The sequence below is a fragment of the Phyllobates terribilis genome, unplaced genomic scaffold (genome assembly GCF_046119375.1).
Source record: "Phyllobates terribilis strain yellow unplaced genomic scaffold, ASM4611937v1 Scaffold_5__5_contigs__length_657084704, whole genome shotgun sequence".
NCBI classification, from domain to species: Eukaryota; Metazoa; Chordata; class Amphibia; order Anura; family Dendrobatidae; genus Phyllobates; species Phyllobates terribilis.
The window spans coordinates 417,735,505-417,759,233 of record NW_027362765.1 but is presented as its reverse complement, the minus strand read 5'-3'; the positions used below and the strand labels follow the sequence as shown (position 1 = coordinate 417,759,233).

The 23,729-nt window shown below is 45.2% G+C and overlaps 1 protein-coding gene across 2 annotated transcripts in view; it reads right to left on the bottom strand.

The window, feature by feature from the left end:
- Window positions 1–23,729, bottom strand: part of SLK (STE20 like kinase) — a 69,455-nt gene that overhangs the window by 20,575 nt on the left and 25,151 nt on the right. For both annotated transcript variants that reach the window (XM_073685173.1, XM_073685174.1), the window contains exons 2-11: window positions 15,594–15,758; window positions 13,798–13,846; window positions 13,439–13,588; window positions 12,936–13,008; window positions 11,304–11,498; window positions 6,745–6,826; window positions 6,520–6,651; window positions 2,916–4,136; window positions 2,683–2,813; window positions 1,976–2,099 (exon numbers count right to left, since the gene is read on the bottom strand). In XM_073685173.1, the coding sequence (XP_073541274.1) occupies window positions 1,976–2,099; window positions 2,683–2,813; window positions 2,916–4,136; window positions 6,520–6,651; window positions 6,745–6,826; window positions 11,304–11,498; window positions 12,936–13,008; window positions 13,439–13,588; window positions 13,798–13,846; window positions 15,594–15,758 (2,322 nt within the window). The remainder of the gene's footprint in view (window positions 1–1,975; window positions 2,100–2,682; window positions 2,814–2,915; window positions 4,137–6,519; window positions 6,652–6,744; window positions 6,827–11,303; window positions 11,499–12,935; window positions 13,009–13,438; window positions 13,589–13,797; window positions 13,847–15,593; window positions 15,759–23,729) is intronic.

Sequence of the window (23,729 nt, the reverse complement as noted above, 5' to 3'; positions counted from 1 at the left end):
TGAGTAGAATTCTTTATTTTTTTTTTGTGTGTGCCATATGATGGGGATGGAGGTGCCATGCATACCAGGATGGGGGATGAGGGGTGCCATGCATACCAGGATGAGGGGTGCTATGCATACCAGGATGAGGGGTGCCATGCAAACCAGGATGGAGGGGTGCCATGCAAACCAGGATGGAGGGGTGTCACGCATACCAGGATGGAGGGGTGTCACGCATACCAGGATGGAGGGGTGTCACGCATACCAGGATGGAGGGGTGTCACGCATACCAGGATGGAGGGGTGTCACGCATACCAGGATGGAGGGGTGTCACGCATACCAGGATGGAGGGGTGCCAGGCATACCAAGATGGAGGGGTGTAATGCATACCAAGATGGAGGGGTGCCATGCATACCAAGATGGAGGGGTGCCATGCATACCAAGATGGAGGGGTGCCATGCATACCAAGATGGAGGGGTGCCATGCATACCAGGATGGAGGGGTGCCATGCATGGAGGGGTGCCATGCATACCAGAATGGAGGGGTGCCATGCATACCAGGATGGAGGGGTGCCATGCATACCAGGATGGAGGGGTGCCATGCATACCAGGATGGAGGGGTGCCATGCATACCAGGATGGAGGGGTGCCATGCATACCAGGATGAGGGATGGAGGGGTGCCATGCATACCAGAATGAGGGATGAGTGGTGCCATGCATACCAGGATGGAGGGGTGCCATGCATACCAAGATGGAGGGGTGCCATGCATACCAGAATGGAGGGGTGCCATGCATACCAGAATGGAGGGGTGCCATGCATACCAGAATGGAGGGGTGCCATGCATACCAGAATGGAGGGGTGCCATGCATACCAGGATGGAGAGGTGCCATGCATACCAGGATGGAGGGGTGCCATGCATACCAGGATGACGGGTGCCATGCATACCAGGATGACGGGTGCCATGCATACCAGGATGAGGGGTGCCATGCATACCAGGATGAGGGGTGCCATGCATACCTGAATTAGGGGTGCCATGCATACTAGGATGTGGATAAGGGGGCCATGCTTACCAGGATGGGGGATGAGGTGTGCCATGTCATTCCAGGATGAGGGTGGCCAAGCATACCAGGATGAGGGGTGCCATGCATACCAGGATGAGGGGATTGGGGTGCCATGCATACCAGGATGGGGAGGAGGGCCACGTATAACAGGAAGGGAGGCCATATATACCAGGATGGAGGATATCAGTACAGAATTGGGGGACATTACCCCTATAACGGTGTTAGCAGCAGACACCCCTTCCCCCATACCAGTGCATCATGGCCACATTTTTTGCTTCAATTTTTTTTCCTATTTTCCTCCTCTAAAACCTAGGTTTGTCTCATGGTCCGAAAAATACGGTATGTCTTTTTTTTCAACCATAAAACGTGAATGTAAAAAAAAAAGAAGGAAAGAATGTGTTTGGTGGACCCAATTTTTTTGAGAGAAGCACATCCTAGAAGTAAGGCTGGATTTGACTGGGGTTACACAGAGACAGGGGTCATGAGGCCAAAAATTGCTGTATGCCAGTGCTACATCACAGCATAATGGAAGTGAATGAGGTTGCATTGCAATCATGGGAAACAAATAGTAATGTCGGAGGCGGTTGGATTTTTTGCATCTTGCTTGTTTCAGCACCATGTGGGACACAATATCACCCTATTCGCTTGCACGGTGCTACGATGTGGCAGCGGCATGCAGTAATTTTTGGCAGTGTGACCTGTGACGTAGCCTTAGTGAGACAATTATTATCCCACATCTGCCCTTTGTGAAATATCCCCTTTAAATATTCTCAATGATTCTATAATGTGGCAATATTATGTTATTGCATTGATGGTGAGTGTGAGCTATGGTTTAACTTCCATTTTCCCCAGCGAGGGATTCAGCAGCAGAGTTCTAGGCGAGAATATTCTCTGTAATTGCACACAGCTTATTTTCTATCATTTCTTTGTAATCACCGTCATTTCCTGCTCGAATCTTCGGAAGATTTGCTCGCGCTGTTGCAGCAGTTTGTTGCTGAGGATCTGCTGCGCTCTCTGTTCCTCTTTCTGTAGCAGCCGCAGTTCCCGCAGCTCTTGTCGCCTGCAAGAAATCAAAAGCCATGAATCAAAGACTGGAAACCGATGCATTTTATAATCGCTGCCAAATATTGTACAATTTCCTCCTCGCTGTGAGATCAGACAGGCGGCATTTTAAAGAGACAGAAAAGCAGGAAACAAGTCGGTTTAACCACAAGGTTACAACATTCACTGCACACTCGAGTATACACGTCACAGCAACCCAATCTGGGGTCAGGGTGACAAAAGACCCTCAACACGGTATCACTGAATGTGTTCTGATGCAATGCTCGATCACTTAAAGAGATAGCATATCGCTAAAATTTGCTGTCAATTTATGGTGGTGTGGGGTCTGATTGCAGCGCTGCAATGGTGCCCTCCTGGCGAGGTGGCTCCGGGAGTGGCGCTGTGCAGAGACGGCCATGTATTCATGTTACTTTTCTGGTATACATATATTAAAAAATGCAGTGTGTTGGCCCAGAATCATATAAAAGAGACCCCTGTAACATTTTCAGATACAAATGAATGAATTAGGAAAAGTAGAGGGGCTTCAAAATCACTTGGCGCGAGCAAACAATGGAGCGAAATGTAATGTATCGAGTCCATACCGGAGGAATCTCATCTCTTCGCTCTTGGCGTCGTTATCCGTCACGATCTTAGAGGTTGTGACACTCACTTCCACACCATCTACAATGAATTTGCGAGTCTTCTTCAGCGTCTTTTTCTGCCTTCTGGTATCCTAGTGAACAATTTACAAAGACATTTTATGTGAGCGGATGAACACCGGCAGATAAAGAGATGAGAGGAAGCTGAAGCCCCTGGCTCTAAAAGGAAACCTTACCTGTATTGAGATCGAACCGGACTCTTTATTCTTGGTCAGGAAGCTGGATATAGACAAGTTCAGGTCCATGCTTCCACTGTCGGCTGTAGATCCCGTTCCGGAATCTGAATCCACTTCCTTAGGAACTTCAGCTTCTCCTGAAGGAGAGGTCTCGGGCTTTGCTTTCTCCTTCTCTTCATTTTCAACAGAGATGACACTGATGCTGGGAACGTTGGCTTGAGTCTCCGTTTCTGAGCTGGTAGTACCTTCACTTGCATTTACAGCATTGTCCTGAGGTTGACTTTGAGATGGTTCTTTACAAGGATCAGGAACTGTGGAAGATTCCTTCTCTGGTTCGGGAAGAACTTGGGTATCATTCTCAGGCTTCTTATCTTCTACCACCTCAGGTGATGGAGTCACGTCTACTTCATCTTTAGTGATGTGATTGACTTGATCAGTGGTTTCTGGTAATTGTTCAGCTTGAACCACAGTGATATCACCTGAAGCATTTTCCAGATTTTCCTCGGGTCCATCACTTACAGGAGGACTTTCAGAAGATTCTGGTTTCACACAAGGTTCCTGTTCAGTGTCTTGTACTTGTTCTGATACTTTGGGACCTTCTGAAATCTCCACACTTATATTTGTGTCTGCTATGGAATCACTTGTACCGTTTTCTTTTACTTCAATCTCTGACTTTTCGTTCGGCACTTCTGGTGTCTCCTCTTTCGGCAGCTCATTCTTGATCTCGGAAATAACACTCTCTCCTGGTTCACATACAGCATCAGATTTCTTACTTTCCTCAACACTTTCCATTTCTTTCTTCTCAGGTGTTTCAATAACACCTTCATTAACTTCAGAAGGAAGCCCATCTTCTTTCTTTTCCAGCTTCTCCTCGGCCTCATTTTCTGGGAGTGAGGGCTCTTCTGCCGGTTTGCTTGGATCAGTAGCTGCTTCCAAAACCGGAACGACGGCATCCTCTTTCTTCTCTGGTAGGACTGTCTTGTCGACACTTGGAACTTCAGTGTCCTTTTTGGTGACATCTGGACTAACCGGTTTCTGGTCTTTAGGAGGTTCCTCGACTTTCTCCTTCTTTGGTTCCTTTTCAGAGACTTTATTTTCTACTGAAGGAGGCACAATTGTTTCAGAAACGGGTTCAAGAGTTGAAGCATTTTGGGAAAGTTTGTCTTCTTCCAAGCTGGCAATACTGAGGTCCGAGGAAGCCCTTTTACTGTCTGGAACGGGCTAAGGAAAGAGAATTTAATACAGAAATAGTTTAGGATTATAGCAGCAGCAGCACCATGACACATTGTTCAACCACGATAAGGAACCTCAAATATCCCACCGAATAACAGAAATATAACAAAAGACTCCACAGTGAAGCTGAAATGTAGCTATAAGGATGACATTTTTAACACACATCAAAGACACCTTTCAAGTCGTGGCCGTCAGGGGGATCAGCTGATTGCCCCATTTATGGCTACAGGGCATATTTTGCCGGGAAAACTCACGGCCAGACTGACATCTTTGCTTCAGATGAATGTAGTGTTATATGGTGGCCCCATAGGGAACAATATGATCAGGGATTATCATCATGAGGTGACGTACTTATAAGACCCCTGTTGAGAAAAGGATCATTTGAGGAGCGCTAGAATTACACTGCATGGGTTAAATAAACAATATATTCCTTCTAGCCCTGGAAGTGGTGTCCGTGTTACAGAAGTATGCAATTTGCATACATGCGGTCACGTGCCGACTAGACGTGCGCGGCCTCGCTCTATGCAAGTGTATTGAGCGAGGCCGAATAAGTCTAGTCGGAATGTGGTCGGAAGCAATGGAGAAGCCTAACAGCGCACATACAGTGACTGCAGACTTGTACCCCAAGGCCGGACAACCCCTTTAAGGACTTTCAATTGATGACCTATAACTAGGGCTGAGCTGCAGTACCATGTACAGTCACATCTGTATGGGCAGCACTGTGCCAGGCGTCACGCCCATGAGTGTTTTGCCGATCAGTGGGTGTACAACATTGGTTTATCCTGAGAAACTCTTCTGGACAATACCTTTGAGGCTGGAATTACTCATACAATTTTTGAGTTTTTTGAGCCAAAGTCAAAAGAGGATAAGAAAAGAATTGGAAACATAGAGCAAGGACTCCTACTTCTATCTGGTAGATCCACTTTTGGATTCGGCACTGAAAACGTCATCAATAGCTGCACATGTAATTCCAGCATATAGATGGTTCATGAAGACTCCCAGGAGAGTATTGCGTTACAGAGACAAAACAGGCCGAGCTTAGAAAAAGAGGCCGAGCTTAGAAAAAGAGGCCGAGCTTAGAAAAAGAGGCCGAGCTTAGAAAAAGAGGCCGAGCTTAGAAAAAGAGGCCGAGCTTAGAAAAAGAGGCCAAGCTTAGAAAAAGAGGCCAAGCTTAGAAAAAGAGGCCAAGCTTAGAAAAAAAGGCCAAGCTTAGAAAAAAAGGCCAAGCTTAGAAAAAAAGGCCAAGCTTAGAAAAAAAGGCCAAGCTTAGAAAAAAAGGCCAAGCTTAGAAAAAAAGGCCAAGCTTAGAAAAAAAGGCCAAGCTTAGAAAAAAAGGCCAAGCTTAGAAAAAAAGGCCAAGCTTAGAAAAAAAGGCCAAGCTTAGAAAAAAAGGCCAAGCTTAGAAAAAAAGGCAAAGCTTAAAAAACCAGGCAAAGCTTACTGCAGTGCAAAGGAATAATGGCTGGCTCTATCTACAAGAGTGAAAATGAGTCTGTGATTAGTGGACGGGTAAACAGCTTTGTGTTCCAGGTCATTACTTTTCTGAAATCCCAAGTATTTACATATGGATTAGGTTGTGTGCTTAAAGGTTACATTCACGGCTCCATTTATACAGGAACACTTGCTCGCCTGTTTGTGCATTTCCGATTTGCTTCCCAGCACTGTCGCTGCGCAGACACAACAAGCTCTCTAGCAAGAAATAAAAAGGAACGGTGCCAAGCACGAGCACTGCTATTCCATCTGCACAATAGACATGAGACCCCAGTTCGTGGCACAGTGACTCAGTTATTTATTGGGGTCCTGCGTTCAAACCCATTCAAGGACATCTGCGAGGAGTTTGTATGTTCTCCCCGTGTTTGGGAGGGTTTCCTCTGGGTTCTCCGGTTTCCTCCCAAACTCCAAAGACATACTGATAGCAGATTTAGATTGTGAGCCCCAATGGGGACAGTGCCGATGATGTGTGTAAAGCGCTGTGGAATTAATGGCGCTATATAATCAAGCAAATAAAAAACGTTGCCTTTGTGATTGACCCTTTAAGTCTCTGTTCACGTTTTATATTATGCTTCCTTTGGCGTATACCCCAATGTAGACCCCCTAGTGAAAACCACTGAGGTATGGGAGTGGCCATTTTTTTCTTATGTGTCCTTCTCTATAGAGAAAGTGCGGTAGACTATGGTTTCCTATAGAGTGAAAAAAGGAAGCAATCACATAATGTCCAAGGGAAAAAAGGACACTCTTCTTATAAAGCTAAGTGAATGGGGTCCTAGTCAGATGATCTGGGCACAGAATGTGAGACTAAGCAACCACATACAATCAGAAATCTAACTAGAAGATGATACACAAAGTATAATAAGAAAACCAAACCACTAACCAAGGAGCTCTCCGTCTCCTCTTCCTCATCCTCCTCCTTACTCTCTTCCACTTCCTCCAGGACCTCGGCCTTGGCCTCTGCGATCAGCTCTCGCACGGGTTTGTTGCTGTTCACCACAGATACGAATGGATGCTGCAGGGAAAGAGATTATATCAGCTTTATATTATATCGTCTTCATATTAGACCTTGATCATTCATAGCAAGTGGAGCTCATGTCTGTGTCACCTGCAGAAGCTGAGGAGTGGTCCATCGAGCATCCAGATTCTTCTCCAGACATTTTCTCAAAAAATCGTTAAAGTCTCTTGACCTACAGGAAACATATGTGACATCTCATCGTGGGTCAATGACATCAGTCCTTGCTAACTACCTGGCTGTTGGGCCCGGCGCTGATCTCTGCCGGCACAGATCGGTCACAGACCGCTCCTGCTGGTGATTCAGCGGCTTCTGCTGATGTCACGTCGACAGAGCAGCGGCTTCTCTTCCGCTCTGTTGACAGAGCGTGACTGCAGACATCATGCTGATTGATAGCCGACTTCCAAACTGTGGGAAGCCGGCTGCTATCAATCAGCATGATGTCATCAGTCATGCCCTGTCAACAGAGCAACCAGGAAGAAGAAGAGCTGCTCTGTTGATATGAAGTAGTTGAATTGTCGGCAGGAGCGGTCTGTGATCGCTCTGACCCAGCGCAGGATACAACAGGCAGGTAGTTGTCTAACTGTTGGCATTTAGACCTATGGTAAAAAAAAAAAAAAATCCTGGGCAACCTCCTTAAAAATAGGGTTTCAGGTATATTATTATGCTACAACATGTCCTTAGGGATAAATGTCACATCTGACAATTCTGCCTATGTAATGTATTCAGATGTGTCCAGCTTTATATGTAATCTCCCTCCTTACCAATATGACCCATTCTCTCTCCCTCCATCTAGGTCTCTGCCCCCACTGCTAACAAAACCATGAATGTGTGAACAATAAGGGCTTCTCTAGTTTAGGCAACTGCTTCCAAAAGGGTTGTCTAAAGTCTGCAGACAACGAGAGGATGAAGCCCTTGTAACCCCCCCTTAGACACTGAGCCAATTGTAATCTTAAAGAGGTATTCCTATCTCTAAGCAAATAGCTCCAATTTGTAGCATAGTTCTTCTGATTTTCTGTGTCTCTAACCCCATGTGCAGGGCAGTGCAGTAGCTTAAGTATCCATGGTTACGACCACTCATATCGTGACAGTTAGTTCTTAGTGGTTGTAGTGATTTTTGAAATCTGACCAGTGTCACTTCATGTGGTAATAACTCTGAAAAGCTTCATCGCATCCCTGTGATTCTGTGATTATCTTTTCATGACACATTGTACTTTATGTTACTGGTAAATTTAGGTCGATATGTTTCGCGTTTATTTGTGAAAATATCGGAATTTTGGTGAAAATGTTGAAAAATTTCTGATTTTAAAACTTTCAATTTTGATATCCTTAAACCAGTTAGTTTAGTAGTCAGTTAGTTAGTACAAAATAATTAATAAATAACATTTCCCATATGTCTACTTTACATCTGCAACATTTTTTGGGATTTACATCAAAACCCTGAAGTAAGCGCTCAGCGGAGAGCGCAAGATAAATGTGAGCAGAGACTTGTTCTGATTTTTGGGAGGCAGAATGAACAAATAGACAGCAGTACAAGAATAGTTCTTATTTTTGCATTGTTCACCGTGCGGTATAAGTGATTAGACGACTTTATTCTTTGGGTCAGTGCGATTACATCGATACCAGATTTATTTAGTTTAATTACGTTTTGCAGCTATCACACACTAAAAATGTCGCCATATTCTGAGAGCAATAATTTTTTTTTTCAAATCAGCAATATTGGGGTTTGATTTTTGAGGGACAGTTTGGCGTTTTCATTTATGCTATTTGTTTTTACATACCATATTTTTCAGACTATAAGACGCACTTTTTTCCTCCAATATTTTGGAGGAAAATGGGGGGTGCGTCTTATAGTCCGAATGTTGGGGGGTGTGTATATATGTGGGGTGTGGGGGGGGAGAGGTATCGGTGGAGGAGTGGGGCACAGGAGGCAGCAGCCGCCCGCTGCAGCCTACACTGTCCCCGCTGCTAAAGAAAATGAATATTCACTGCTCCCCACGCTCATGGGGCGTGGGGAGCAGTGAATATTCATGCTCCTTAATAGCAGCACACAGTGTAGCCACGCTGCGGCTCCTGCTGCTGCCGGAATCGCCTGTGCCCGCTGTTAAAGGGCATGAATATTCAACCTCTCTCCACGTCCATGGGCGTGGGGAGGGGTGAATATTCATGCCCTTTAATAAGTGGGCACACGAGATAGCAGGCAGCAGCAGGAGCCGCAGCGCGGCTACGCTGTGTGCCGGCTATGAAGGAGAGTGAAGTCACTGCTCGCCGCGCACAGTCCCGGCGTGGGGAGCAGTGACATCGGGCAGCTGACCTCTCCTTGTGAGCCGCGCATGGCAGTGACAGCATGCGCGGCTCACATGGAGAGATCAGTGTGGGCAGACAGGACGCAGCACTGGAGGAGAGAAGAAAGGTGAGTAGGAGTGTTCAATTTATTTTTTTTTTATGTGCAGCATGATGGGGATTAGGGTGACCATGCACACCAGGATAGGGGTTAGGGGTGCCATGCATACCAGGATAGGGATAAGGGGTGCCATGCATACCAAGATAGGGATTAGGGGTGCCATGCATACCAAGATAGGGATTAGGGGTGCCCATGCATACCAGGATAGGGATTAGGGGTGCCATGCATACCAGGATAGGGATTAGGGGTGCCATGCATATCAAGATAGGGATTAGGGGTGCCATGCATACCAGGATAGGGATTAGGGGTGCCATGTATAACTGGATGGAGATTAGGGGTGCCATGCATACCAGGACAGGGATTAGGGGTGCCATGCATACCAGGACAGGGATGAGGGGTGCCATGCATACTAGGACAGGGATGAGGGGTGCCATGCATACCAGGACAGGGATGAGGGGTGCCATGCATACCAGGACAGGAATGAGGGGTGCCATGCATACCAGGACGGGGATGAGGGGTGCCATGCATACCAGGATGGGGATTGCTGTTCCATGCATACCAGGATGGGGATTGCTGTGCCATGCATACCAGGATAGGTATGAGGGGTGCCATGCATACCAGGATAGGGATGAGGGGTGCCATGCATACCAGGATAGGGATGAGGGGTGCCATGCATACCAGGATAGGGATGAGGGGTGCCATGCATACCAGGACAGGGATGAGGGGTGCCATGCATACCAGGACAGGGATGAGGGAGCCATGGATACCAGGATAAGGATGAGGGAGCCATGCATACCAGGATAAGGATGAGGGAGCCATGCATAACAGGATGGAGGGGTTCCATGCATACCAGGATGGAGGGGTTCCATGCATACCAGGATGGAGGGGTTCCATGCATACCAGGATGAAGGGGTTCCATGCATACCAGGATGGGGATGGGGACCACGTATAAAAAGAAGGTGGGGGCATATATACCAGGATGGGCGATATTGTCAGAATTGGGGGACATTACCCCTATACCAGTGTCAGCAGAAGACCCCCCTCCCCCTTAAAAGTGCATCATGAACACATTTTTTGGCTTAAAATTTTTTTCTTTTTCCTCCTCTAAAACCTAGGTGCGTCTTATGGTCCGAAAAATACGGTAGGTCTTTTTAATCGCTTATTATAAAAATTTTTTTGTGTCATTATGATGAAAAAGCTAAATTTTTGGCATGTGTTTATTTACTTATTTTTTACGTGTTCACCGTTTGGAATAACATGCCAGTTTATAGATCGGGTCATTCCGGACGCGGCAATACCAATTATGTGTACGTTTTTTTGTATATGTTTGTTTTAACACAAACGCTGCGTTTTAAGTGACGAAACAACTTTTTGTGATTTGCGTGCGCTTTTTGTGTGTTTTTTTTTTTACCTTTTTAAACATGTTATATTTTTTTTTTTTTACTTTTTGATTAAGTCCCACTATGGGACATGTATATTTCTTTATTTTGATCTCCGGTCTCATACACTGCAGTACTCGTGTATTGTAGTGCCTGAGACCAGTCAGTGACTCACTGACAGAGCCTGTGAGACCATGCTTATAGCTGGATCTCATGGGCAACCATACCCTGGTGTTATCAGGTACTCTCAGGGTACACCATGGCAACGATCGACCCCTGCGATTAGATCGCGGAGGGGAGGGTGGTCGATCCTGCCATATGGGGTCTCTCTAATCCCCTTTTAATCACTTAGATACCGCTGTAACATTAGACCGTGGTATTTAAGGAGTCAATCGGCCCCGATTGGTTCCAAAACCGGCCAGGTCCGATACCGCGGGGACAAAACGGGGGTGGGCACAATTCACTTATTCCTGACTTCTGTACTCAAAACACACGGGAAGGGGGGGGCGGGGGGAGAGTGGAGTTGCGCCACATTTTCCAACTTTTTAAACGGTCGCACCGCACATAAAAAAAATCAGCCAAAAACATCTCATATAACATAGACTTTAGTAAAGGTGCAAATAGCATAATGAATTGGGTGCAGACAAAAAAAAAAATGAATCTGGGCCTATAGATCCATAGCGGAGCAGGCCGCAGCAGCGGGCGAGCAGAACAGGAAGTCAGTGTGGTGCAACTTCAGCCAATAGATGCAAAGCAGGAAGTGATGTCACGGAGTGGGTGTAATTTTGGCTGCTTCTTCAGTAGAGCCCAATAAATCTGTGCTCTTCCAAGATCAAAATAAAGACTTACGTATGACAGGATGCACTTACCATCTTGATGGTTGCGCTAATGTTGGCGGCTCTGATTTTGCAATCTTTAGCAGGACACGCATAGGATTTAATTCGTGATGCGGGGGCTCAATCTGAGCCATCTCAATTAAAGTCACGCCGAGAGACCAAACATCAGCTTTAAAGTCATATGGCCTGTCTTTAGATGTCTCACACATCACCACTTCTGGGGCCATCCTAATGAGAGAGAAGAAGATTAATTCATTGGGTCACAGCATAATATAACAACCTGGTGCACTATATGGCAAGAGACGGCGAATGCTACAATATACAGGACCATGCATATACCCCGGCAGTGAAGAGACTTATGTAGATTTTCTTCTGAATTATTTACAGATCTCACTAACGTTATTATAAGAGGTGGCATCCTTGGCACATCTGCAGTAAAATCTACATGCACAGTTTAATGGGAGTATTCCCACCTTGGAGATTTATGACATATCCACAGGAAATGTAATAAATGTGACAGATGGTGATCCCAACTTTTTTACCAGCATCAATGTAGAGAATGGAGGCTTTTCCCAACCTCAGGCCCCCCTGATTAGACAGCCTCAATGTAGAGGTGGCTCCGCACGGGTGTTAATCTTCTATGGGAACGAGGGGGGGTAGTAGTGGCTCCCCTTAAATGGGTTATCCAAGTATGTAACAAAATGGTGCCAGTCACATAATTCAAGTGGCAACCCCCCCATAGCCACGTGGCAGGATGGACGGCAGTTTGAAGAAACACTGCTCCCGAGTCCTCAGTCTCAACTGACATAGAGGTTGTTTTGTAAGCACATATACCGGTGAGATGCCGGAGAAGGGCTGTGACAGGAGAAGAAATAAAATCTTCACCTTTGCTGACTCAGATTTTTTTTCTCCAGCCTCAGTGCTCTATGAGCAGTCAACCTAGGAGAAGATTTATTTTGTCTCCTGTCACAGCCTTTCTCCAGCAGCTCACCGATATTGTATGCTTACGATACAGCTCCTCTGTCAGTTGAGACACAGATATCGGGAACTGTGCTTCTTCAGGCTGCAACCCATCCTGACAATTGACTAGGATGTGCTGCCATTCGAATTATGTGACAGGGACCATTTTATTATTGGAGAAACCTTTTAAAGAGACCACCTGAGTATGGAGTCTTACAGGAAATGCTCCAAAAGGAAAAATGCATGCAAATTAGCCCCACATAGAACAAAATAAACTATCTCCCAAGAACCACCTAGATGGGGTAGCTACCTTATAAGTCAATGTCTGACCCTTTAATGAGCCTTGCTACAGCCAGAAACTCATGTATAGACAGCCTTTTTTGGGGTGTTTACCCCTCATCAGTGTAGAACAGAGTCTGGATGGCTGAGTGTACTTGGGGCAACATGGGGAAAGTTCTTGTTCTCAGTAAGCAGACCAGCTGAGTATGGTGTCTTACAGGAAATACTCAATTGAAACTATACCCAAATTGGTTATATGGAACGGAGCTGCAATACCAAACACAACCTTTCAATAAGAGTGGTGGTGGTTGTGGAAAAAGCGGATTAATCCTGGGCAACCTTTTTAAGACATGGGGATGTTAACGGCTGCGTAGACAACCAATTTCAGCACTAAAGAAAGTAATAAACTCTTCATAATACACATACCAGTATGGCGTGCCGATAAAGGAGTCTCTTCTCTGTATCGTTCTGGTGTTCTTAGCAGACACTCCAAAGTCAGCTGTAAAGGAAACAGGGAAGCCATTTATGGCACCTTTACCATATAATACATGGTTTCTAAACTTCTTTGGGATCACTGGCAAAAGAACCCAGTCCACAAATAATACACGGTAGCTTCAGGTCAGGTTGACTGGTATCGTTGTCGGGCCACCCTTCTGGGCTATCCACACCCGTTTTTGAGTAAAGTCTTGCAAAACTTCGGTGCAACTACACCTTGTGCCAAATTTTGTGACTTTTTTAAATGCCAGAAAATGGAAGTAGAGGGAATGATACATTCCTTGTCTTTAGGTTATGAACACGTTTACATGGAAGAAATTCACCAATATTAAAGCTCGAATAGGACTGTACTGTCCATCTAGGCAATAAAAGGTAAAAGTGCGGGTCAGTACAGAAGAGCCTACTAGTAATGGTGTCCCGTGAAGAGCACTCACCCAGTTTTACGTCGCCGTCGAGTGTCAGGAGGATGTTTCCCGCTTTCAGATCTCGATGGATAATTTTGTTATCGTGCAGATAGACCAGGGCTTCCAGGGTCTGCTTACACACCACCCGGATCTGAGGCTCTGTTAATGGGCGCTCCAGCTCTGCGGGCACAAATCAGATAAAACAATGTGCAACGGGCTCTGAATTGAGGAATGGCAGAACTTTAAATAACATCTGGCCCTATAGGGTGCATTTCTGCATAGCGGCGCCGCATGAAGCTCTGCAGAACTCTCTATTGTTCTGCATTTGGGTCGCTCTATTCAGTTACCCAAGGTTTTACACAATGAAAGGTGAAGGAAAAGAGACTTACCCAGCATTACGGCATCTACGGCTCCTCCAGCACAAAACTCTATAAGAATCTGTCAAGAAAACGAAAGTGGTGACTGAGAAACTCCATCCAATAGGAGAAAACATGGTTCAGACTAAAAGTGAAGTTTGGTCACAGACTGGGTGATAAAAGAACATCTTAAAGGGGTCTTCCACTATTATTTGCCCCCCTTCTATATGACTTAACTCTTCATAACAATCACTTTTCTAATATACTTTCATTACATGGGAGTCTACTATGACAGCATCTCGGTGGGGGTCCTGTAATCCATTGATGATATGCAGGCGCAGCTTCCTGTGTGTTAGGTGCGATCCAGCCCTCACCTGGGCACAGGATTCGGATGGAATCAGAAGAGCCCGACACTCTGCTCCTGATGGGGGCGAAGTGTCTGGATACACAACTCAGATCAATCTTCACGGATCCTGCTGATGCTTTAGAGTGCCCTGAGATGTGCTTGCCATTATCAACATAGATCAATATGTTAGGCTATGGGTTGAACTAGATGGACTTAGTCTTCCTTCAACCTTAAAAACTTTGTTACTATGTATTAGAAAGCACATTGCAGAACCTGAGCTCCAAAGCATCAGCAAGCTTAGTTGATAGACTTCAATGTCCTCAGCACTGACTCTGCAGATGCTTTAGAGTGCCGATCTCTTTAATTGATAAGCTCTGAGATGTGTTTACCATTAGAAAGCACATTGCAGCACCTGCGCTCCAAAGCTTTGGCATGGTCAGTCTGTATCAAGTACCGGCAAACTTAGTTAATAGACTTCAATGTCCTCAGCACTGACCTTGCTGAAGCTTTGGAGAGCAGGTGATGCAATATGCTTTCTAACAACACACAGATCACGATGCCTGTAAAGTAAAGGGGCTGGCACTCTAAAGCATCGTTGGGATTCATGCAGATGATAGTAAAGTCTGATCGGAGCTGTGTGCTCAGACATCCTGTGAATCATTTATAGGCAGGTCTGCCCCATCTGGAGCAGAGCTCATAGTAGAAGTATATTATAAAAGTGATTGTTATAAAGAGTTAGGACATATGGAAGGGGGCAAACAGTTGTGGAAGACCCCTTTAAACATTTCTACAAAATGTATTTAAAGTAGGTCACTGTTCTAAGGCCAGTACCCCTGCAAGCCCCAACAATTTAAATCAAGATCACCGCTGATTTTAATGATGCTGCAAGCCCGCGCTGCCGGACCAACCGAACCCAAGGAGGTGTATGAGGAGGAAGCCTGACTTTTTACCCTACGCCTTTTATGATGGGTGTGGTAGATGTGTGTCAGATGCTTAGTTCCCTATAAGATATTTATACCACATATGGCAGCCGCTTATCCTTCACCATAGTAATAAATATGCATGGTCAGCAAATGGGATGGGCATGTTTCTGGAGCAGTCGTGTATTCTCTCGGATCATGTATATTGGGGAGGGTCTGACTGGTGTTGGTTGTGCAAAAGGGTTAAAAGGGTTAGCCAGAATTAGAAAAAAAATATGTCTGCATGCTTCCCAAACTAGCGCCACACCTCTCTGCAGGTTGTGTGTGGTATGGCAGCTCAGCCGCATTCACATTAATGGAGCGGAGCTGCAATATCAGACACAACCTGGAAGAAGGAAGCCATTTTTTTTCTACTCTTGAATAATCTCCCTTGTGAAAAATCGGCGTTCCCTGATGAGAAGGGCTCAGGATTTGCAGATGACGAGTTGATCTCGTATTTAGAAGAAACTTTTCTACAATCAGAGGGGAGCGCCACACAGATGTTCGGGAGCAGATCCACCTACCCAAAGGTTATTCTCATAGTAAAACGCATCCAGCAGCTTCACGATATGTGGGTGATCGCAGGAGGCCAGGATGTCAATCTCCACCATATAGTCTTCAAGTTCATCTTCAGATTTGGTATCGATGACCTTCGCTGCGGCCAATATACCGGTTTCTTTACTCTGGGCCTAAAAAAATAAAATAAAAAGTGTAAGAACAAACGTTCGATTCTCATGACACAGAAACTGTATTACAATATACAGAGGGCGAGGTAGAAGTGTTTGTATAGTGAAGCCAACGTTCTTCTCATCCACGTCACCCACCTCCAGATCCGACACTCAACAATCCCAAGCACCATCTTACTTCAACCAGATCATTGTCTCTCTGAGCTCCCAACTCGCCCCAAACACATCACTGCCTGAATCACGAGGTCGACTTATCACAGCTGTATACTTATCAGATTACACACAACTATGCCTGCCAACCATGATGATTCCCTGTGTAATCTCCCTCTTACTGAGGATCCCTCAGCTCCCTGGACAAGACTATTTTAGTAGATGCTTCGTTAAAGGAGACGTTCCCGCAACCGGAGCACCTAACACAAGACTAACCGGAGCGACATCAATCCAGTCTATGGTCCTGCAGCGAAATTTCCTTCTATCTGCCCAGGGGCGTAACGATTGCTGTCGCAGAGGTCGCGACTGCGACAGGGCCCATGCGGGTGATGGGCTCGCCGATGCCAGAGAAAACTCCTCAGATGCACATTCAACTGAACTGTATTGCGGTACAGAGACCCGTGGGGTCCGTGTGCGGCGATACACGTTGTCGGCCAATCAGAGGCCAGCAGCTGAAGTGGGCGTGCATATGACTGGGGGCGCATGGCAGTGACATGTGCTCCAATCGCTTGCTCGCTGAAGTCAACTGACGGCTTCAGAAGAGGACACCGCGTTGGCGGGGGAGCGAAGGGAAGGCGAGTACAATCATTTATTTTTTTTCTATGTATTAAGAAACAAGGGCAGAACGGGGGACATATATATACACCAGGATAAGGGACATGTAGATATATATACCAGGATGGGGGACATGTATACCAGGATGGGGGACATGTAGATATACATGTAGATATATATATACCAGGATGAGGGGCATGTATACCAGGATAAGGGAGATACCAGGATGGCGCAAGTAGAATCATTTATTTTTTTTCTATGTATTAAAAAACAAGGGCAGAACGGGGGACATATATATACCAGGATAAGAGACATACCAGGATGGGGGACATACTGGGACATACCAGGATGGGGGACATGTAGATATATATACCAGGATGGGGGACATACTGGGACATACCAGGATGGGGGACATGTAGATATATATACCAGGATGGGGGACATGTAGATATATATACAAGGATGGGGGGCATGTATACCACAATGGAAATGGGGGACATGTATACCAGGATGGGGGACATGTAGATATATACAAGGATGGGGGGCATGTATACCACGATGGGAATGGGGGACATGTATACCAGGATGGGGGACATGTAGATATATATACAAGGATGGGGGGCATGTATACCACGATGGGAGACATGTATACCAGGATAAGGGACATACCAGGATGGCAAGTAGAATCATTTATTTTTTTTCTATGCATTAAAAAACAAGGGCAGAACGGGGGACATATATATACCAGGATAAGAGACATACCAGGATGGGGGACATACTGGGACATACCAGGATGGGGGACATGTAGATATACAGTTATATGAAAAAGTTTGGGCACCCCTATTAATCTTAAGCTTAATGTTTTATAAAAATTTGTGTTTTTGCAGCAGCTCTTTCAGTTTGATATAAGTAAAAACTGTTGGACACAGTAATGTTTCTGCCTTAAAATGAGGTTTATTGTACTAACAGAAAATGTGCAATCTGCATTCAAACAAAATTTGACAGGTGCATAAGTATGGGCACCCTTATTATTTTCTTGTTTTAAATACTCCTACCTACTTTTTACTGACTTACTAAAGCACTTTTTTTGGTTTTGTAACCTCATTGAGCTTTGAACTTCATAGCCAGGTGTATGCAATCATGAGAAAAGCTACTTAAAGTGGCCACTTGCAAGTTGTTCTCCTGTTTTAATCTCCTCTGAAGAGTGGCATCATGGGCTCCTCAAAGCAACTGTTAAATGATCTGAAAACAAAGATTATTCAACATAGTTGTTCAGGGGAAGGATACAAAAAGCTGTCTCAGAGATTTAACCTGTCAGTTTCCACTGTGAGGAACATAGTAAGGAAATGGAAGAACACAGGGACAGTTCTTGTTAAGGCCAGAAGTGGCAGGCCAAGTAAAACATCAGAAAAGCAGAGAAGAAGAATGATGAGGTCAGTCAATGACAATCCTCAGACCACCTCCAGAGAGCTGCAGCATCAACTTGCTGCAGATGGTGTCACTGTGCATCGGTCAACTATACAACGCACTTTGCACAAGGAGAATCTGTATGGGAGAGTGATGCGAAAGAAGCCGTTTCTGCAAGAACGCCACAAACAGAGTCGGCTGAGGTATGCAAAAGCACATTTGGAGAAGCCAATTTCTTTTTGGAAGAAGGTCCTGTGGACTGATGAAACCAAGATTGAGTTGTTTGGTCATACAAAAAGGTGTTATGCATGGCGGCAAAAAAACACAGCATTCCAAGAAAAACACTTGCTACCCACAGTAAAATTTGGTGGAGGTACCATCATGCTTTGGGGCTGTGTGGCCAATGCCGGAACCGGGAATCTTGTTAAAGTTGAGGGACGCATGGATTCCACTCAGTATCAGCAGATTCTTGACAATAATGTTCAAGAATCAGTGATAAAGTTGAAGTTACGCAGGGGATGGATCTTCCAGCAAGACAATGATCCAAAACACCGCTCCAAATCTACTCAGGCATTCATGCAGAGGAACAATTACAATGTTTTGGAATGGCCATACCAGTCCCCAGACCTGAATATCATTGAACATCTGTGGGATCATTTGAAGAGGGCTGTCCATGCTCAGCGACCATCAAACTTAACTGAACTGGAATTGTTTTGTAAAGAGGAATGGTCAAAAATACCTTCATCCAGGATCCAGGAACTCATTAAATGCTACAGGAAGCGACTAGAGGCTGTTATTCTTGCAAAAGGAGGATCTACTAAATATTAATGTCACTTTTCTGGTGGGGTGCCCATACTTATGCACCTGTCAGATTTTGTTTGAATGCAGATTGCACATTTTCTGTTAGTACAATAAACCTCATTTTAAGGCAGAAACATTACTGTGTCCAACAGTTATTACATATATCAAACTGAAATAGCTGCTGCAAAAACACCAATTTTTATAAAACATTAAGCTTAAGATTAATAGGGGTGCCCAAACTTTTTCATATAACTGTATATACCAGGATGGGGGACATGTAGATATATATACAAGGATGGGGGGCATGTATACCACGATGGGAATGGGGGACATGTATACCAGGATGAGGGTAGCAGGATGGGGCCCAGGATGAGGGACATTATATATATATATTATATACACATATAAACACACACACACACACACACACCCCAGGATGGATGGGGCCAGGATGAGGGACATTACTACATAATGGGGGAGGGGGTGCAACTCGCATGTCCTTATAGGTTTTATAACGCTACAAGAGCCCATACACCTGGCGGGGGCAGCCAGGTCCAAATTTTGCACCGGGGCCCATTAGACTCTAGTTACGCTACTGTATCTGTGCACTGTATAAAAAATAAGGGAGAATCTTTTCTTAGAGTTCATTATTGTGCCGCCCCTCGGTTACACCTCCTGGAAATGTATGCATAAACTTGATAACCTGGGTGTCACCAATGCCAGTAAATTTTATATGTCTAGATGCCATAAGTGACTGCTCTGTGATGCCAGGGTGAATAGATCATGTGACCAATCAGTGCTCATGTGACATCACTGAGGCCTCTGATTGGCTGTATCGGTCATGTGCCAGTACAGCAGGTCATCGCCGGCAGCAGAGGAGTGCCAAAGTGTCTGAGCCGGATCTGTCGGCGATTAGGAGCACCGCTTCTACGTTATTTTTTTAAAGCAGCTGCTGTCAGAAGACCCCTTTAAGGGATTTGGAGAAAAATACTTTACGAGAACCACAAAGGCTGTGTTCACACACACACTGCGGTTTCCATTTCACGACACACCGTCGGATCTGTCATGCGATGGATACCCTCAGTGCCCATTGGACCTTACTGACTTACATTGAGTCCATCGGGTTCCTCTGAAGTCAAAATATGATGGAATCTGCAACAAATGCTACAAACACACAAACTACAGACAGTGTGCGCTATACAGCGATCACATCCCATGGTCACTATGATAAACGGCCAGAAGCGTCCGTCCTACTACACAAGTCCCAGGCTCCAGCATGATGGTAAATGAGATTTGTCATTATGTGACTCATTTTCTTGGATGGGAACATTTCTCCTAATCTCCCTCCAGCAATATATATAAATGCAGAGTGAAAAAAGGAAGGACTAGTCTGATCAGACTCTGATCACAGTGTGGTCCGAGTGTCATTCGACTTTCTCATACATGGATAAATTTATAAATAAAAAAAAAAAGTCTCCATCTTCTCCATTCTGATCGTGAAAATCGGACTGCACTCAGATGTCATCAGAGTGTGGTGTGATTTTTGCACGGACCCATTGACTTGAATTGTTGATTTTGATCAACATCGGACACATCTCCGCAATTTTTTTCCCGAAAAGTCAGGGGCAAGTCAATGGGCCCCCATAAACTATCACAGGTACGAAAATCATGGACTTCACTCATACGCACTCATACTTATGGCAGCGGGTCTTCACTTCTGCCCCCGGCATCCTGGATGATTATGGCACATACTAGGCCCTGTGACGCTGTTAAAGGATCTGGGAATGTTTAGCTTGCAAAAAAGAAGACTGAGAGGAGACTTAATAGCGGTCTACAAATATCTGAAGGGCTGTCACATTGTAGAGGGATCTGCTTTATTCTCATTTGCACATGGAATCACGAGAAGCAATGGGATGGAACTGAAAGGGAGAAGATACAGATTAGATATTAGAAAAAACTTTTTGACAGTGAGGATGACTGATGAGTGGAACAGGCGGTCACGAGAGGTGGTGAATTCTCCTTCAATGGAAGTCTTCACACAGAGGCTGGACTGACATCTGTCTGAGATGGTTTAGTGAGTCCTGCATTGAGCAGGGAGTTGGACACCATTCTATGATTGTATGATATCAGATTTGCACACTACAGGAATATGAGGCAGACATTGACACTCCTGTAGTGGGTCCATACGAGGATTGAATGTGGCTGATCTGCGGCTTTACCACGTTGAACCCGCAAGCAACTTACTTTCATGGATTGCCACGGTGCAAAAAAAAAAAATCTCTGCAGAAAGTTTCCATAACACGTAATCGGGGGCTTGTGGAAACCCTATTTACATGCTGTAATGCAGCAGCTTGCTAGCATTACTGTAAATGGTCCAGGATGTGTTTTACCTGACCTTGTACCTTCCCCTTTAACTGACTGGTCACATGACTGTGACCTCACACAGGTCCTGTATGCACAGTAAAGGTCTGTACACATAACTGGAACAGCACAGGACCTATACACTCAGCTGACTGATCACATGACTGTGACATCAGCAAGGTCCTGTCAGTTTGTGTGTGTGCGCACAGGATATATAAACCCTGGTAATTTGAGACAGGTGTGTTCGGTGTGAGGCCTGTGCTCCGTGTGTGTGTGTGTGTGTGTGTGTGTGTGTGTGTGTGTGTGTGTGTGTGTGTGTGTGTGTGTGTGTGTGTGTGTGTGTGTGTGTCACCGTTTGTGAGAGGCCTAGTGAGGCCGAGTGAAGCCTGGCAGCCTGAAAGGCAAAGACTGGATCCTGTGCGGATGCTAGTGGCCTTGGAAGGCAGTGGCTTTGGAGTGAAGCCTGGTACCTGAAAGGTCGAGCCTGGATCCTGTGTAGATGTCAGTAGCCTTTGAGGGAACGACGGCTGGAGACCCCTACCTGGGAAGCCACAAAGCCACAGTGGTGGCAGATTAAATGGACTGCAGCAACTAAACCCGGCAAAGGTAATACACTTTGTTACATGGACTGTGTTATGGACATTGATAATTTATTACCTTGCCGTAGGCTGTAACCTGGAGCAAGTGGGCCTGTGTGCCACTTGGCTCGTGAATATTATAGATATGTGTGTCGGCATGCCACGGAGTTGGACCCGGCGAACTGTGGCTTATGAAGTAATAAACTGCAGCATCGTGAGAAAAATGTAAAGACATTGCACGTGTGCATTGATTGTCGCAGCGAAGCGAGTATCCCCCATTATGATGACTAGCGCTGCCTTATAATGCATTAGATGGAGAAAAATGTGCAGATTTCCACAGCCAAAATCCATTTAAAAAAGTGAAACGCGTGAGCCGACTTGAACAAGAACAAGAGTCAGTGCTGACAGAGTCTGAAGCCAGTAACGTCAGCCTCGCTCTATACATGGCGCAGACTGATGACTCACGCGCAGGATGCCCGATTTCCTCACATTGAGCATCTACAATACCCTGGGCCTCAAGATGAAGTCATGTCTGTAACGTAGTGACGACAGGCGGGGAAGGGTCCGTGCCCTAAAGGTGTATATGTGTACATAGCAACACAGCCTGGACGGACAGCAGTCACCTCTATACGCTCCATAATATCAGCTCCAGGGAGGAATCAACCAGAAAAATTGTGCAATTTGAATTTTTTTTTTTTTAAGCACAAAGTGTAGAAAAATGTGCAAAAAAAGTAACATTTTCATTCCCTCGTAATGGCCACATTTCGAGGATAAGGGGGTATGGATTAATGTGTACTCACTACGCAAAAAAACATAAAACCCATTGATCACAGGTGGCAGATGACTTATCCGGTCCACAAAAGACAGTGACTTATCCCCTAGGGGGGTCCGACCACTGGCAACCCGACCAATCCATAGAACGTGGTCCTGCCGAGCAAAAGTCGGCGATTTCCATTATTCCCATAGATAATGAATGGAGCAGAGGTCCATCTGCATTTCCACTAAATTCCAGATGGGGCGCTGCAGAACCTGCTTCCGGGGTTTATAAGCTCCATTCTCGGGATCATTGGGGGTCCTAAAGATGGGGGATAATTTACTATCTTGGTAATAACTATTTAAATGAATTTTCTGGGACTTTAATATTCTTTGGATAGGTCATCAACATCATCCAGATGGGGTCCGACGCCCAGAAACCATCACACGGTTGATTGAAGATGCCGTGTCACAACTCTATACAGCGGTGTAATACATGTGAGGCAGCAATGAGGACAGCGATGGTAATGTCTGTATAGTGCTGTGGATTATGATGGAGCTATATAAGTATATTAAGCAATTAGATGAGAGCTTGCAGTACCATTCACTGCCACTACAAAACTGTATGGCACTGTGTGACTCAATAACAGATGAATGGATTGATTGGACTGATGGAGCGTCTTGTGATCAGCCCAATCAGTCCACTGATCTGATATTGATGAGCTTTCCTAATGATAGGTCAGCAATATCAAAAGTATTGTAAAACCAAAAGGGTCATTTTGCGTGTGATCTGGGCCTTTAGTAATTGCCCAGGACATCTCTAAAAGTAACACACAACAGATAACTTGTAGCCAGCTGTTTGGGCAGGTGTCATGGCACAGTGGGACACCAAAAATACGATTATTTTCTAGTAAACGCTTCCTATAGAGTTAGCAAAACATGGCAGTCGACGTGCCATTAAAACACTGGACTGATTAGCTTTCACACCATTTCCACACTAGTGCATGTAGACGACACATTCTCCTCCAAGGGACACGTGCCCTCGGAAAAGCACCAGGTTTTTGGGATATACGATACATCATTTTTTTTTTTTTTAAATATTGGTCATTTTTTTTATTAAAAAAATAAATAAAATATTCTTTTTGACACTGGGGCTTTTTTTTCAGACTGTCCTTTTCAGCAGGCTCATTATCATCAGAGGCAGGATTATAATAACAGGTGGCATCTCTATACACAGATACACAGCTGGTAACACAGATTTACCAATCACAATAGGTGATGTCACAGCTCACCTGCTCCCCTTCCTTTC